This window comes from Phacochoerus africanus, chromosome 9 (genome assembly GCF_016906955.1).
Source record: "Phacochoerus africanus isolate WHEZ1 chromosome 9, ROS_Pafr_v1, whole genome shotgun sequence".
NCBI classification, from domain to species: domain Eukaryota; kingdom Metazoa; phylum Chordata; class Mammalia; order Artiodactyla; family Suidae; genus Phacochoerus; species Phacochoerus africanus.
In genome coordinates this window covers 118577756-118589510 of record NC_062552.1, presented here as the reverse complement: position 1 = coordinate 118589510, position 11755 = coordinate 118577756, and the positions used below count along the sequence as shown (strand labels likewise).

Sequence of the window (11755 nt, the reverse complement as noted above, 5' to 3'; positions counted from 1 at the left end):
TACACCACAGCTCAAGGCAACACCGGATCCTTAACCCTCTGAGCAAGGCTGGGGATTGAACCCGTGTCCTCATGGATACTAGTCGAGTTCGTTAACCACTGAACCACGACAGGAACTCCCTGGAGAATATTTTTAAATAGTCCCCTTTCCATTGGTTGGGTTTCTACATGATCCTCACTGAGGATAAGAGAAACAGGGACAAAAACTAAGAGTCTGTGGCCTTTTTTTTTTTTTTTTTTTTTTAAAGAACAATAGTCAGAGCTAATTTTCAGTGTCTCTTTTGTATATTCTGGTCTTTCGCGTGTTCCTCAATGGGTTTTTCATAATCAAAAGAAAACTCTAGCAGGAAAAAGAGTTTTGTTAGCTGTTTCCATAGCTAGGTTGTTCCAGTAGATGTAATAAATGCTGTTACCAGAAATGGTCATTGGTCAGGTCCAGTCTGAGGTCAGAACACTGTGTTGTCACCACAAACATTTCCCAAACAGGGGAGGGGACCTTTGCAGGGATAAATGGGCAGCGGCCCCTGGAAAGCCCAGCATTGCGGGCAGGTGGCGGCTCTGGCTCCACTCAGCGCATCCTGCTCTGTGAGGCAGGTAAGCCCTGATGCTCCCACTCGGGGACACAGGGGCCCCTTTGCAGGAGGTTCTAGGCCTTGGCCCGGGGCCAGTGGCATGTGGGCAGGAGGGAGGCAGGAGGACCCATGTCTGATTCTGGGATGGCTCTGTGCCCTCTGAGGACCTGGCCTATCTCTAGGGCTCATTTTCATCCTGCAAAGGGAGGGAACTGCCCCAGGGCTTCTGGGGTCCCTTCAGGCTCTGCCTCTGTGGGATTCTGATTTGAGCCAGCTGTGCCCCCCATGCAGCTGTGCACCCCCTCCCCTGCCAAGGCCAGACCTCTGAGAGGGCCACAAGGTAGGCTCCCTACTTGGTAGAGGGCAATACTCTTGGGGGGCCAAGGGGCCAGAATGAGGGCACCAGGTCCTTCTGGGCAGAGCCCGTGGGGTCTCCAGGGAGATTCCTGGGCTCCACTGTGCCTCCAGGGCCCCAGACCAAGCAACCAGGCAGGTGCATCTGTCCAGCAACTGAAAGGACAGACCCTCAGAAACACAGCCAGCCCCCCAACCTGGCCTAATGGCCACGGGCTATTTCTCCAGGAAAAATGTGGGGGGGGAAACTCTTTTCCAAAGAAATGGTTGCATCAGCCCTGAATAAACTAACAGTTGGGGGAGGAGATCACCTCTGCCCTCAGCTTGTCCAAAGGCCTTTCCACTGGCCTCTGCAGGAGACTCGGCTCCCCTGCCTCCCCCTCCCCTCCCACCTTCTTTTCTCCCCTCCCCTCCCCTCCCCCTCCCCACCATCCAAGCAGCCCTTTGTCCTCTGAACTCTGAGAGGAGTGGGCAGAGGCTGAAGGTCAACAGTCCTGTTTGCTGAGGTCACCAGCTCTGACCTCAGCCTCTCGCAGGTTTTCATGCAGTAGCTCTGTCCCCTGTTCCCAGGAATCAGTCTTGTCCTGTCCCAGAGGTGGAGCCTAGGTGGCCCTGCTAGGGGTTGGAGGAAAGTCCCAGGAGGCTAGAGTGTTCTTTCCAGCCCCTACCAGGTGCCCACATGGTGGGTGTCCCCACCATAAGCCTGGAAGGGCCTCCAGGTCAGGGGGAAGTAGCTGGCTGCATTTCTGAGGGTCTGCCTTTCAGTTGCTGGACAGATGCACCTGCCTGTCTGCTTGGCCCGGGGTGGCACATGGAAGAGGTGGCACCTGAAACTCTTCTTACAAACCAGGTGCCCTCATCTTTTCTCCTTTCATTCAGCTTGTTGGACAGAGAGGACACGTGGGGCCCAGAGAGCTTTAGTTACTTGCTTGTCACCACAGAGCCATCACAAGTGATCACAATGAAACCCTCATTCACCCTTCTGAGTCTCTGAGGCCAGGCTGCTTCCTCCCCACCTGGAGGCATTTCCACGCTTAAGGTGGGGACACCCACCATGTGGGCACCTGGCAGGGCTGGAAAGAACACTCTAGCCACCTGGGCCTTACCCCGGCCCCTAGCAGGGCCACCTAGACTCCAGTTCTGCTCCCGATGCCTTTGGGGGCCCCGCTCCCTGAACCCTCACTGCGACCAGGCACCACGACCTGCCGGCCTGCCTGAGGTCACACTTGTCATCAAGAGGCCAGGAGGGGCCCTGTGACCCCTGAGTCAGGGCAGGGCTCCTCCCTGGGCTTCCACCTGGGGACACCCAGGGGACCTAGCGGAAAAGGAGCCCCTGCCTCCCAGTCCCCTCTGAGGGAGTCTGCTCCCCCAACAGGAGGGGGACAGGTTCTCCCTGGACAGCACCTCCCCCATCACCAGCTTCCCCACCTCGGACGGAGCCTGGCACCCCAGCTTCTCACCCTCGCACCTCCGCGTGCCCGCTGTGGGACCTGGGAAAAGCCCCTTCCCCTCTCTGGGCCCAGTTTGTCCACTGGGGAGCCTGGGAACCATTCTCGCTCTTGCTCAAAGGCTGAGAGGGAGCCCAGAGCAGCCTCCTGGATGATGGGAGCCCAGGAGTGCCTCCCCCTGGGAGGTGACAGAGAAAGAGAGACACAGGAACCTAGAATAGGTGGGGACAGGAGGCGGTGCTTGGGTCACCACCTGGCTCTTGTAGACTTAAAGGAGCTTTGCTTTTCAGACTTGAGGGCGGAGGGAATGTCCCCCTTCCTGGCTCTGGGGCTCCTGGTGGCTGGACTGTGCTCCAGGGTCCACTGCGTCCCAGCGGATGACCTTGACTCAAAGATTGTGACCCTGAAGGACGAGATCACGAAGCTGCCAGCGCCCAACACCGCCGTCGTCTCCAGCAACACCGACTTCGCCTTCAGCCTCTACAAGCAGCTGGTTTCTTTAGACCCCAGTAAGAATGTCATCTTCTCCCCGCTGAGCGTCTCCATGGCCTTGGCCTTCCTGTCCTTGGGAGCCCGAGGCACCACCCTGACAGAGCTCCTGGAAGGCCTCAAGTTCAATGTCACAGAGACCCCTGAGGCAGAAATCCATCAGGGCTTCCAGCACCTCCTGAGGACGCTCAACAGGCTGAGCAACCTGCTCCAGCTGAGGTTGGGCAATGCCATGTTTGTTGATGAGCAGCTGAATCTGCTGGACAAGTTCGTCCAAGAGGCCCATGAGCTGTACCAGTCCGAGGTCTTCTCCACTGACTTCCAGGATTTAGAAGCTGCCAGGAGACTCATTAATGACTATGTGAAGAATAAGACCGAGGGAAAAATTGTGGAGTTGTTCAAGACGCTCGACCCACTCACCAAGGTGGTCCTGGTAAACTACATCTACTTTAAAGGTGGGTGACAGGATCGGGTTAGGAGGGACACACAGTTTGATTTCTGAATCTTCAGGGCTGTTGCTGTCCCAGCTCAGGCCACTGTGTCTTAGCAAACCAGTAAGGAGGGTGCCACCCTTGGCTTGGGGAGCCCTGGGCACCAAAGTCCTGGCTCCCCTATAGGCTTTGTCTTTTCTTGGGGTTTTCCAGTGTATCATTGTCCATACAGGACATCAGGCACTGACACTTCATCCCAGGTCCAGGGAGACTTTTTTTTTTTTGTCTTTTGTCTTTTTTGTTGTTGTTGTTGTTGTTGGTATTTCTTGGGCCGCTCCCGCGGCATATGGAGGTTCCCAGGCTAGGGGTCGAATCGGAGCTGTAGCCACCGGCCAACGCCAGAGCCACAGCAACGCGGGATCCGAGCCGCGTCTGCAACCTACACCACAGCTCACGGCAACGCCAGATCGTTAACCCACTGAGCAAGGGCAGGGACCGAACCCGCAACCTCATGTTCCTAGTCGGATTCGTTAACCACTGTGCCACGATGGGAACTCCAGAGGGAGACTTTTTAATCCGGACTTAACTTGTGTGGCTGCCAGAAGGAGGCGCTCTCCTTTCAGATCCCTCCAGGGTGGCCTGGAACTTCAGCTACTTCTCCAAAGAGAGGTTTTGGACACCCCAGGAGTCTTCACCTGTGGGCTTACATGACCTTGAGGGTGAAGATGGCAAAACCCTCATCTGGAGAAGGGTCTCGTGGGAGGACAATTTCCAGGGCAGAATCTCCCAGATTCTAGCTGGCCCAGTGCCCAGTCCCGCTGAGATAAACTCAATATTGTAAACCTCAGCCTGGAAACCCACACGGGGCAAGGGGAAGGCCTATGCATGTGGCATCGGAACCAGCAGTGCAAATAGAGATGCAACCAGATGAGGATGCAGAGAAGGAGCACCGAGGCAGGGGTGAGGTACCTGAGAGCCTAGAGGCAGGTAGACCAGTTAGCCCAGTGCCAGGGCTTCTGGTGGCTCCCATAGCCAGACCTGGGGCTGTGGTTTCACCTGTAATTGAAGGCTTGGAATTGTACTTTTCTGGAAAATGAATCCAGCCTCACCTGCTCTTATTCTTCAGGTCTCCTGTGCATCCCTGTCCTCCCTCCCTGCCCTGTCCTGTGAATTCCCCCCCCCCCTGCCCCCAAGGGACACCCCAGGCAGCTCAGCTTTCCTTCCACTCATGGGCACACAGGGAAGGCTGGGAACAAAGCCGGAAGTGGGGAGACCACACACTCAGGGAAGCCCCAGGGCTCTGCTCTGCTGGAGAAGCTCCCCACTGAGTGCTCCAAACTCCCGGGGTGGGGAGACCCGAGCCTTCTCCTCTGCTGACCCTGCCCTGCCCTCCCGGGCCCCATGGGGCTCCTGATCCAGCCTGGTCCCCAAGCCTGGGCGAAGGAGTGCCCTCCATTCCAGGCCAACGCCTAACCTCTGGTCACTCATGCTGTTCCCTCAAGGACCAGGATGTCCCATTTGTCCCCAGGCCCAGCCTGCGCCCACCTCTCCCTTGCCCCCCACATCCCTCTTGGTTCCTCACATAGCACAGTTACCCAGGCTTCTTTCCTGGCCCCTTCTCCCCCCGACCTGTGGGGATCACCCCATCCCCAAGGGCGTCCCCACCTGCCCAGGAGGATGTGCAGACCTAGGAGGCCGCCCCTAGGGGCACATGGGGGTGTTGGTGTGTGGGGTGTCTTCACCCCCAGGGATCAGGGCAGAGGGGGCAGAGGCAGGCAGCCCTTGCATCTCAGACTCTCCCTCTGCCTCCAGCCCAGTGGAAGACGCCCTTTAATCCCAACTTTACCACGGAGGCAGATTTCCACGTGAGCAAGAACAGGACGGTGAGGGTGCCCATGATGGGCATTAGGGCCCTGACCGTGCCCTACTTCCGGGACGAGGAGCTGGCCTGCACGGTGGTGGAGCTCCTGTACACCAGCAACGACAGCGCCCTCTTCATCCTCCCTGACGACGGCAGGATGGCGTCCGTGGAAGCCAAGCTGCTCCCGGAGACGCTGAGGAGGTGGAGAGACTCCCTGCACCCCAGGTGACTGTCCCCAGGGCCCGGAGCTGGGGGTGGGGGGCACCTGCCTTCTGGGCCTGGCACTCAGGGCCTCACTCATGTCCAGGGGCCAGGGGCAGAGGTGGGCGAGGCTGTACTGATATGGCCTTGACTTTTCCTCTGTTCCTGGCTTTGGGTCCTGAACGCCTCATGATGACATGAGATGGGACGGGCCTCGGGGTTGCTCTCATTCTGACATGGCCTGAGTCAGGCTCCTCAGCCCCACTGCCCAGAACTCATGCTCCTCTCTCCTTGGCTCCAGCTCTGCAGGCAGAGGGGAAGATGGCATTGTGACCAGCTGAGAGCTCAGGGGGACGGGCTCTGAGATCAGCTTTGCTCTGACCGAAACTTCCACTCACCTCTTTACACACTCCCTTATTCTGCACTGGTTGAATAGGGCCAGGGTTGAATTTAGGCCCTGAGGGTAGGTCAGCAAGTAAAGCACTGAATTCCCTGCCCTCGAGAGCTTTACTGATGGAGGAGAAATAACTGCACTGGATGATTCGGTGTGTTGAGAGGTGAGGCGGGAGGAGAGGGTAGTGAAACGTATTGAAAAGATTTGGGACCTTGAACTTTGAGGTAGTTTGCGATTTCAAGGAGAGGGGCCTTTAGGTGGTGTTTGAGGTGAGGGATTGAGCCGGGCAGGTGTGTTGGGGAAAAGCATTCCAGGCTGAGGGAACAGCCTGTGCACAGCCTCGAAGGCAGGAGGAGACTGGGGTGGTTGAGGATCAGGCAGGCCAGAGCCACAGAAGCAGAGGGAGGGAGAGGGGAAGTTGGGAGAGGTCAGGGCCCGTGGGGGCTCAGGAGGAAGCCAGCAAGTGTGAGAAGCATTGGGTCCTGGATGAAGTGAGGGCAGGACGTGGAATTCAGGAGCCTGACATCAAGGGGACAACAGAGGGAGAGGCAGTGCTGGGCCCGAGTCTGCAGGAGCCATGGGGAGGGTGGGAGGCAGCTGTGCAAGGGCAGCCCCAGCCCCAGAGCCCTGCTCCCAGGCTCCCCCTCCCCCACCCACTCCCTCTGCTTCTCTGGGGCTCAGCTCCCTCCTGAGAGGGGTGCGGGGACAGTCCTTGACCCACTGTCCTGAGTGGGAGGTTCCGCAGGTCCCAGGGGGCAACAGGTGTGGAAGGCACTTCATGCACCACAAAGCACCGAGACCTGCCTAGAGAGGAAGTTGAGGCGGCAGCCCCTCCCCCACCCCCTGTCCAGGACACCCGAGGCCTCTTGGGGCTGCTGCCCCCCAGGCCCTCCTCACTGCGCATCCCAGGAGACCCCAGGACAGGGGGACCCACCTCCCCTGCCCATGTCGTCCCTTCTCAACCCTCTCCTTCCTCCATCACCAGAGACCAAGCCCAGAGCAGGGGCTCAGTTGGAAATGGACAGAGTATCACCCAACAGCTTTGATTTATGACCTAGGGGGTGGGGGAGGGGGACCTGCATCTACACATTCCTGGCCCATGTGAGGGGGGCTCTCAGTAAGGATTTGCTGAATAAATGGATAAAGTGCAAATGAAGGAGTGCATGACTACAGGGTGGAAGAGCTCCCCCTGCTGCCAAGGGCATCAAGGTTTAAAGGGCGCCCCAGCCTCCTCACTTTTGCATCTACAAGACCAGGTGCCTTGACAAGAGTCTTCTGGGAAATATAGACAGTGAGGGTGGGGGTCCTGGGCGGAGGGGGTCCTGGGGGGAGGGGGTCCTGGGGTGGGGAGACATCACTTTTGCTCCAAGAACCTTCTCCCTCTCTGCTCACAAGCTGAGTCAGCCCTGCTCTCAGGGAGAACCTTGATTGGTTGATTGATGTCCCCAAGGCCCTTGAATGCAGCCCCCAGCCCTCCATGTCCCGCAACTCGCCCCCACCCAGCCCTCACCTCCCTGCCCCCCACACTCACCTGCCTTCCACGCTGTGGAGCAGCTGCTCTTTCTTCCCTCTTTCCTGCAAGTGCATCCTCCTGGTTCCCAGCCAGCTCCTTCCCTCCTCTGGGACTCAGGCTCTGCGGCACCTCCCACAGGAAGCCCTCTTGGTGCCCATGGAGCCAGTGACCCCAGCACAGTCTCCCAGCAGCCGTGGAATCCCTGTTGGATTGAAGGTGTTTCCTGATGCCCTGCAGGCTCCCAGGGGAGAAGCAGGACCAGGCGTGGGCGCTGCCACGGCCCCAGCCCTGGTGACCGCCTGGCCTGATAGACTGCTGCAGAGTTAATGGATTAAGGAGAGATGGCCTGAGGGGTGGAGACAGGGAGGAAAGGAGTCTATCTTTCCAGAGAGAAGGGCTGGGTGGGAGAGGAAACCAGAGAAGACCGTGCTGACAGGTGGGAGAAAGGGGGGACTGAGTCCAGCAGACGTTCAAGTTTACGTTCTCATTTCCTAGATGGATCGTTGAACTTTACTTGCCAAAGTTTTCCATCTCCAGCGACTACAGACTGCATGAGATCCTTCCCCAGCTGGGCATTGAGGAAGTCTTCGGCGACAATGCTAACCTGTCAGGAATCACAAATACCAAGTACTTGAAAGTTTCCCAGGTATGACTTTAAACTTTGGACATTTCATCCCCCACATGGGAGCTTGAAAGGTGATGGCCAGGCAGATCTTTGGGTAATCTTGACTCTGCCAAATTTCTGCATCGCTCATTACTTAGAAGTCTCCTTGGAATCCCCAGGCCCAGGGGAGCTGAGCTACAGCCATCCTGGGGGCTGGTTCCACCTTCCAGGAAATATCTTTGAGACAGAAGCTGGTCCAGGGGATGGTCCTGAGATGGAATCGGCTGTGGACCCCCCATCCCTGTCCCACCTTTTCCTGCTAATGAGATAAATCATTCAAGTCCAGTACACCGCAGTTTTGTTTTCATATAAAATACGGAGGTGATGGTTGTTGGCTGGTGTGCAGTGCTTAGTGGAACAGGTAAGAAGAAATAAGTATAACAATGGCTACGGGGCAATCAGGATGAAAGCAAGCCACGAGCACGAGAAGAACACCAGGGACCCTGGCACTGTGACCCTAGAGGCAGAGGGGTCGGAGGGGATATGCATGGCTAGGGAGCTCTCCAGTCTTCCTGGCACCTAAAGCCACCAAAGGATGTGATAAAGGATGCGTTAAGGATGCACTTGCGCCAAAGGGCCCACGTGGTCCAGGGATGAGAAGCGCATCCTATGCAAAGTAGCTAAAGGCTCAGGGACTCATAAACGGGGTCAGGAGAGGGCAGAAGGATTTGATATAGAGGGGCTGCAGAAAGGTGCTTATAAGACAAATGCCCTTTATTTTTTCTTTCTGGTTTTTAGGTCCTCACTTTGGGCATATGGAGGTTCCCAGGCTAGGGGTTGAATCAGAGCTATAGCCACCAGCCTACACCACAGCCACAGCAACGCCAGATCTGAACTGCCTCTGTGACCTACCCCACAGCTCACGGCAACGCTGGATTCCTAACCCACTGGGTGAGGCCCGGGATCGAACCTGCATCCTCATGGATGCTCGTCAGATTTGTTTCTGCTGAGCCATGACGGGAACTCCGAGACAAATATCTTGATCTTGACCTTGGCCAGCCCACTCCTTGTTTTGGGGGCAGCCTAGTTTCTGAACTCAGACAGAGCAGGATCTGGATCTGGGAGCCCCTGACTTTGGGCCTCTGACCCTGGGTCCATCACTCGTAGCCTTTGAGCCTCCGTTTGCACATTGGCACCTCAGCACTCTGTGGACCGGCTGACCCGTGGGGTGGGGAGAACCACAGGGAAGAGCCTGACAGCACAGCGACAGGCCAGAGGCAGAGGCTGGACGAATGTCAGACCCCGTAGAGGCCCACCCCCGCCCACCCACCTCCACTGGGTAACATGCTGGTGTCCCTGCAGGTGGTCCACAGCGCTGTGCTTGATGTGAACGAGGAGGGCACAGAAGCGGCTGCCGCCACCGGAATCGACATTAACATCAGGTCCCTGGAAAGAATCACTCTGCACTTCAACAGGCCCTTTCTGTTTGTCATAATCAGCAAAGACATCCAGAGCGTCATCTTTCTGGGCAAAGTCACCAAGCCCTAGAGCTCCCCTCCAAGTGGCGAGACCCTCCGAAACGAGCTGGGCACCTCATTCTGGGCACCTCACCTCTGCCTACCTGGCCCCACCTTTCATCCTTGAGGAGGTACAGTCACCCTCTGGAGGCACCACACGCCCAGGGAGTCTGTGCCCTGCTCCGCAGAGGCTCTGAGACCTCCCACAGCAATAAAGCATCTTTTGGGGCTGGACTCCTTCCTTCCTGTGCGTCTCTGCCCTGATCTGCCCGACTCCACCCTTGCTGCCCCCTGGGCCCTGAGACTGAGCCCCTGACCTCCCACACAGGCTCCACCCCCAGACTCTGGCCCCTGGGCTTCAGCCTCACCAGCAGGCCCAGGAGCAGACTCTGGGCTCTGACCAAGCCCACTGGACTCAGGCCCAGAACTGGGAGGGGCCCCTGCTGCCCGACGCCCACTTCCAGAGCTCTGGTCCCAGGGCCCAGGAGGGGCCCCCAGGCTGACCCCGGCAGGGGCTGCTGACTCTGGCAGGGACTCCTGACCCTGACCTCTCTTGGCCCTGCCCCTGCACCCCTGGCTCCTGCAGCTGAGTGGGCCTCCCCCCTCCCCCACGCTCTCCCCTCTGCCCCCAGCCCCCCAACCTGGAGACAGGAGCTCCTTCCAGATTCACGGGTGAGCCTCTCCTCCCCAACCAGGTCTGTAGCCTCCCCTGACAGAGGATCCCCACCCAGAGTGGGGGTGCGAGGGAAGAGCAGCAAACACCCCCCCCGCAATAAAAGGAACCCCAGGGTCCTTCATCCCCCTGATGTGACCAGGGGCTGCCTGGTCTCCAGGCACACAGCTCCAGGCACTCATGCTGACGCCACCCAGGACTGAGGGCTTGAGGGCTCTCTGCCAGGCAGGCTGCTCAGACCTCCCCCTGGAATAACCCGTGTGTGCTTGTGATGAGCACCTGAGATGCCTGCTACACCTCGGCCCATTTTACAGACGAGACAACTGAGGGACGGAGAGGCTCCGTCATTTTCCCCAAGGCCACACCACGGCTACTAATTATGGCCGGCAGGACGTTATGCCAGCTTCCTAGATCAGAGGAACACTCGGAAGCACAAAGCCATCTGCCCATAGATTTTCACAGCGATGTCCCTCATGGTACTTCAGATCTGATGGGCAAGAGGAATGAAGATCAAGCTTTTGGAGGCTGACAGGAGAGGACCAAACTCAGTCGGGGAAGCATGGAAGGCTTCCTGGAGGAGGTGATTTCATGTTGCTGAGAAAGGGAAACTAGAAGGTGGTTGCATGAGCAGCGAGAATATTCTGGGCAGGAGAAAGAAGGAAGGAGATAATTTCAAGAAAGGGAAAGAAGCGGGGCAGATCTGGAGCAGGAAGCAGAGGGGCTGCGGAGAGGATGGGGCCATGATGGAGCCACAGGACCTCAGGGAGCCTGGCTAATGAAAGAGGATTCTGAAAAGTTTCCTAGAGTCCTAGGAAGCTTCAAAGGAGATTAAAGAAAGAATGGATGTGAGCAGATTTGCATAGCAGGAAAATGACTGGGTGATGAGAGCTGATTCAGGACCCAGGACAGGGATGCAGGTTGGGCATTAAAAAAGATGATGCAGGAAATGGGGCCAAAGCAGGTCCAGGCTGGCGAGGGAGAGGGTGGGGATGAGGGGAAGGCTGGGAGGAGAACCCATGCTCCTGGGAGTGTCTGGCGGGAGCAGGCAGGATAACTGGCAATTGGCAATTGGCTCCTGGGGAGGACAAAGCACCCCCTGAGGAAGGACCCTGGCAGGAGGAGCAGGCTGGGGGGAAGGGGTCACCTTCAGGCTCAGACCCCAGGTGTGCAGTTCCTGCAGACAGACCCCAGGAGGCAGCCCAGGGCTTTGCTCAGGGGAAGTTCAGAGGGAATCGGGGCTGGAGCATCAGGATTGGTCCCCAGGATGGGCAGGTGGCACTGAGGGGACGAGGTCCCCTAAGATGAGTGCCAAGGGGTGTGGAAAGGAGGGCAGGGCTCCAAGGAGAGAGAGCATGAAGGGAGGAGCCCAGCAGGAAAGCTGCCATCCCAGGACCACAGGAGAGGTCCCCAGGGGACAGGGGAGGGACCCAGGAAAGGTAGGGATGCAGGGGTCTAAAGCCACAGGCGGTGGGGCAGGGGCAGGATGGGCGGGGGGCGGGGGGCTGCCCTAGACGGGGAGGGAGGGGGGAGAGGGAGGCTCTTGAGTCGACATTTCTAGAGATTAGTCCTCAGGGTGCTGAGAGCCAGGCGGGAGTTGGGTTGTGTGCTGTAAAGACCCTGGAGCCTTGGGCATGTTTGTGTGAATTAGGAAAGATCCAGAAGGTGGGTGACAAGCCTCAGGACTGCAGTGGCACAACTG

The 11755-nt window shown here is 57.9% G+C and overlaps 1 protein-coding gene across 1 annotated transcript; it reads left to right on the top strand.

Annotated features, from left to right (window-relative positions):
- The first annotated feature begins 540 nt into the window (after positions 1–540).
- On the top strand, positions 541–9617 carry LOC125135552 (serpin A3-8-like). Its single transcript, XM_047795810.1, has 5 exons — positions 541–593; positions 2664–3317; positions 5106–5379; positions 7758–7908; positions 9229–9617. Exons 2-5 carry the CDS (start codon positions 2681–2683, stop codon positions 9412–9414), a joined length of 1248 nt encoding a protein of 415 aa, XP_047651766.1. The 5' UTR covers positions 541–593; positions 2664–2680; the 3' UTR covers positions 9415–9617.
- Positions 9618–11755: the final 2138 nt, after the last annotated feature.

Excerpts from the sequence above, each read along its gene's own strand:
- LOC125135552 (XM_047795810.1), top strand. The coding sequence starts at position 2,681 with ATGTCCCCCTTCCTGGCTCTGGGGCTCCTGGTGGCTGGACTGTGCTCC. Across the intron at positions 3,318-5,105 it reads AAACTACATCTACTTTAAAG|CCCAGTGGAAGACGCCCTTT; the intron begins GTGGGTGACAGG and ends CTCTGCCTCCAG. Across the intron at positions 7,909-9,228 it reads AGTACTTGAAAGTTTCCCAG|GTGGTCCACAGCGCTGTGCT; the intron begins GTATGACTTTAA and ends GTGTCCCTGCAG.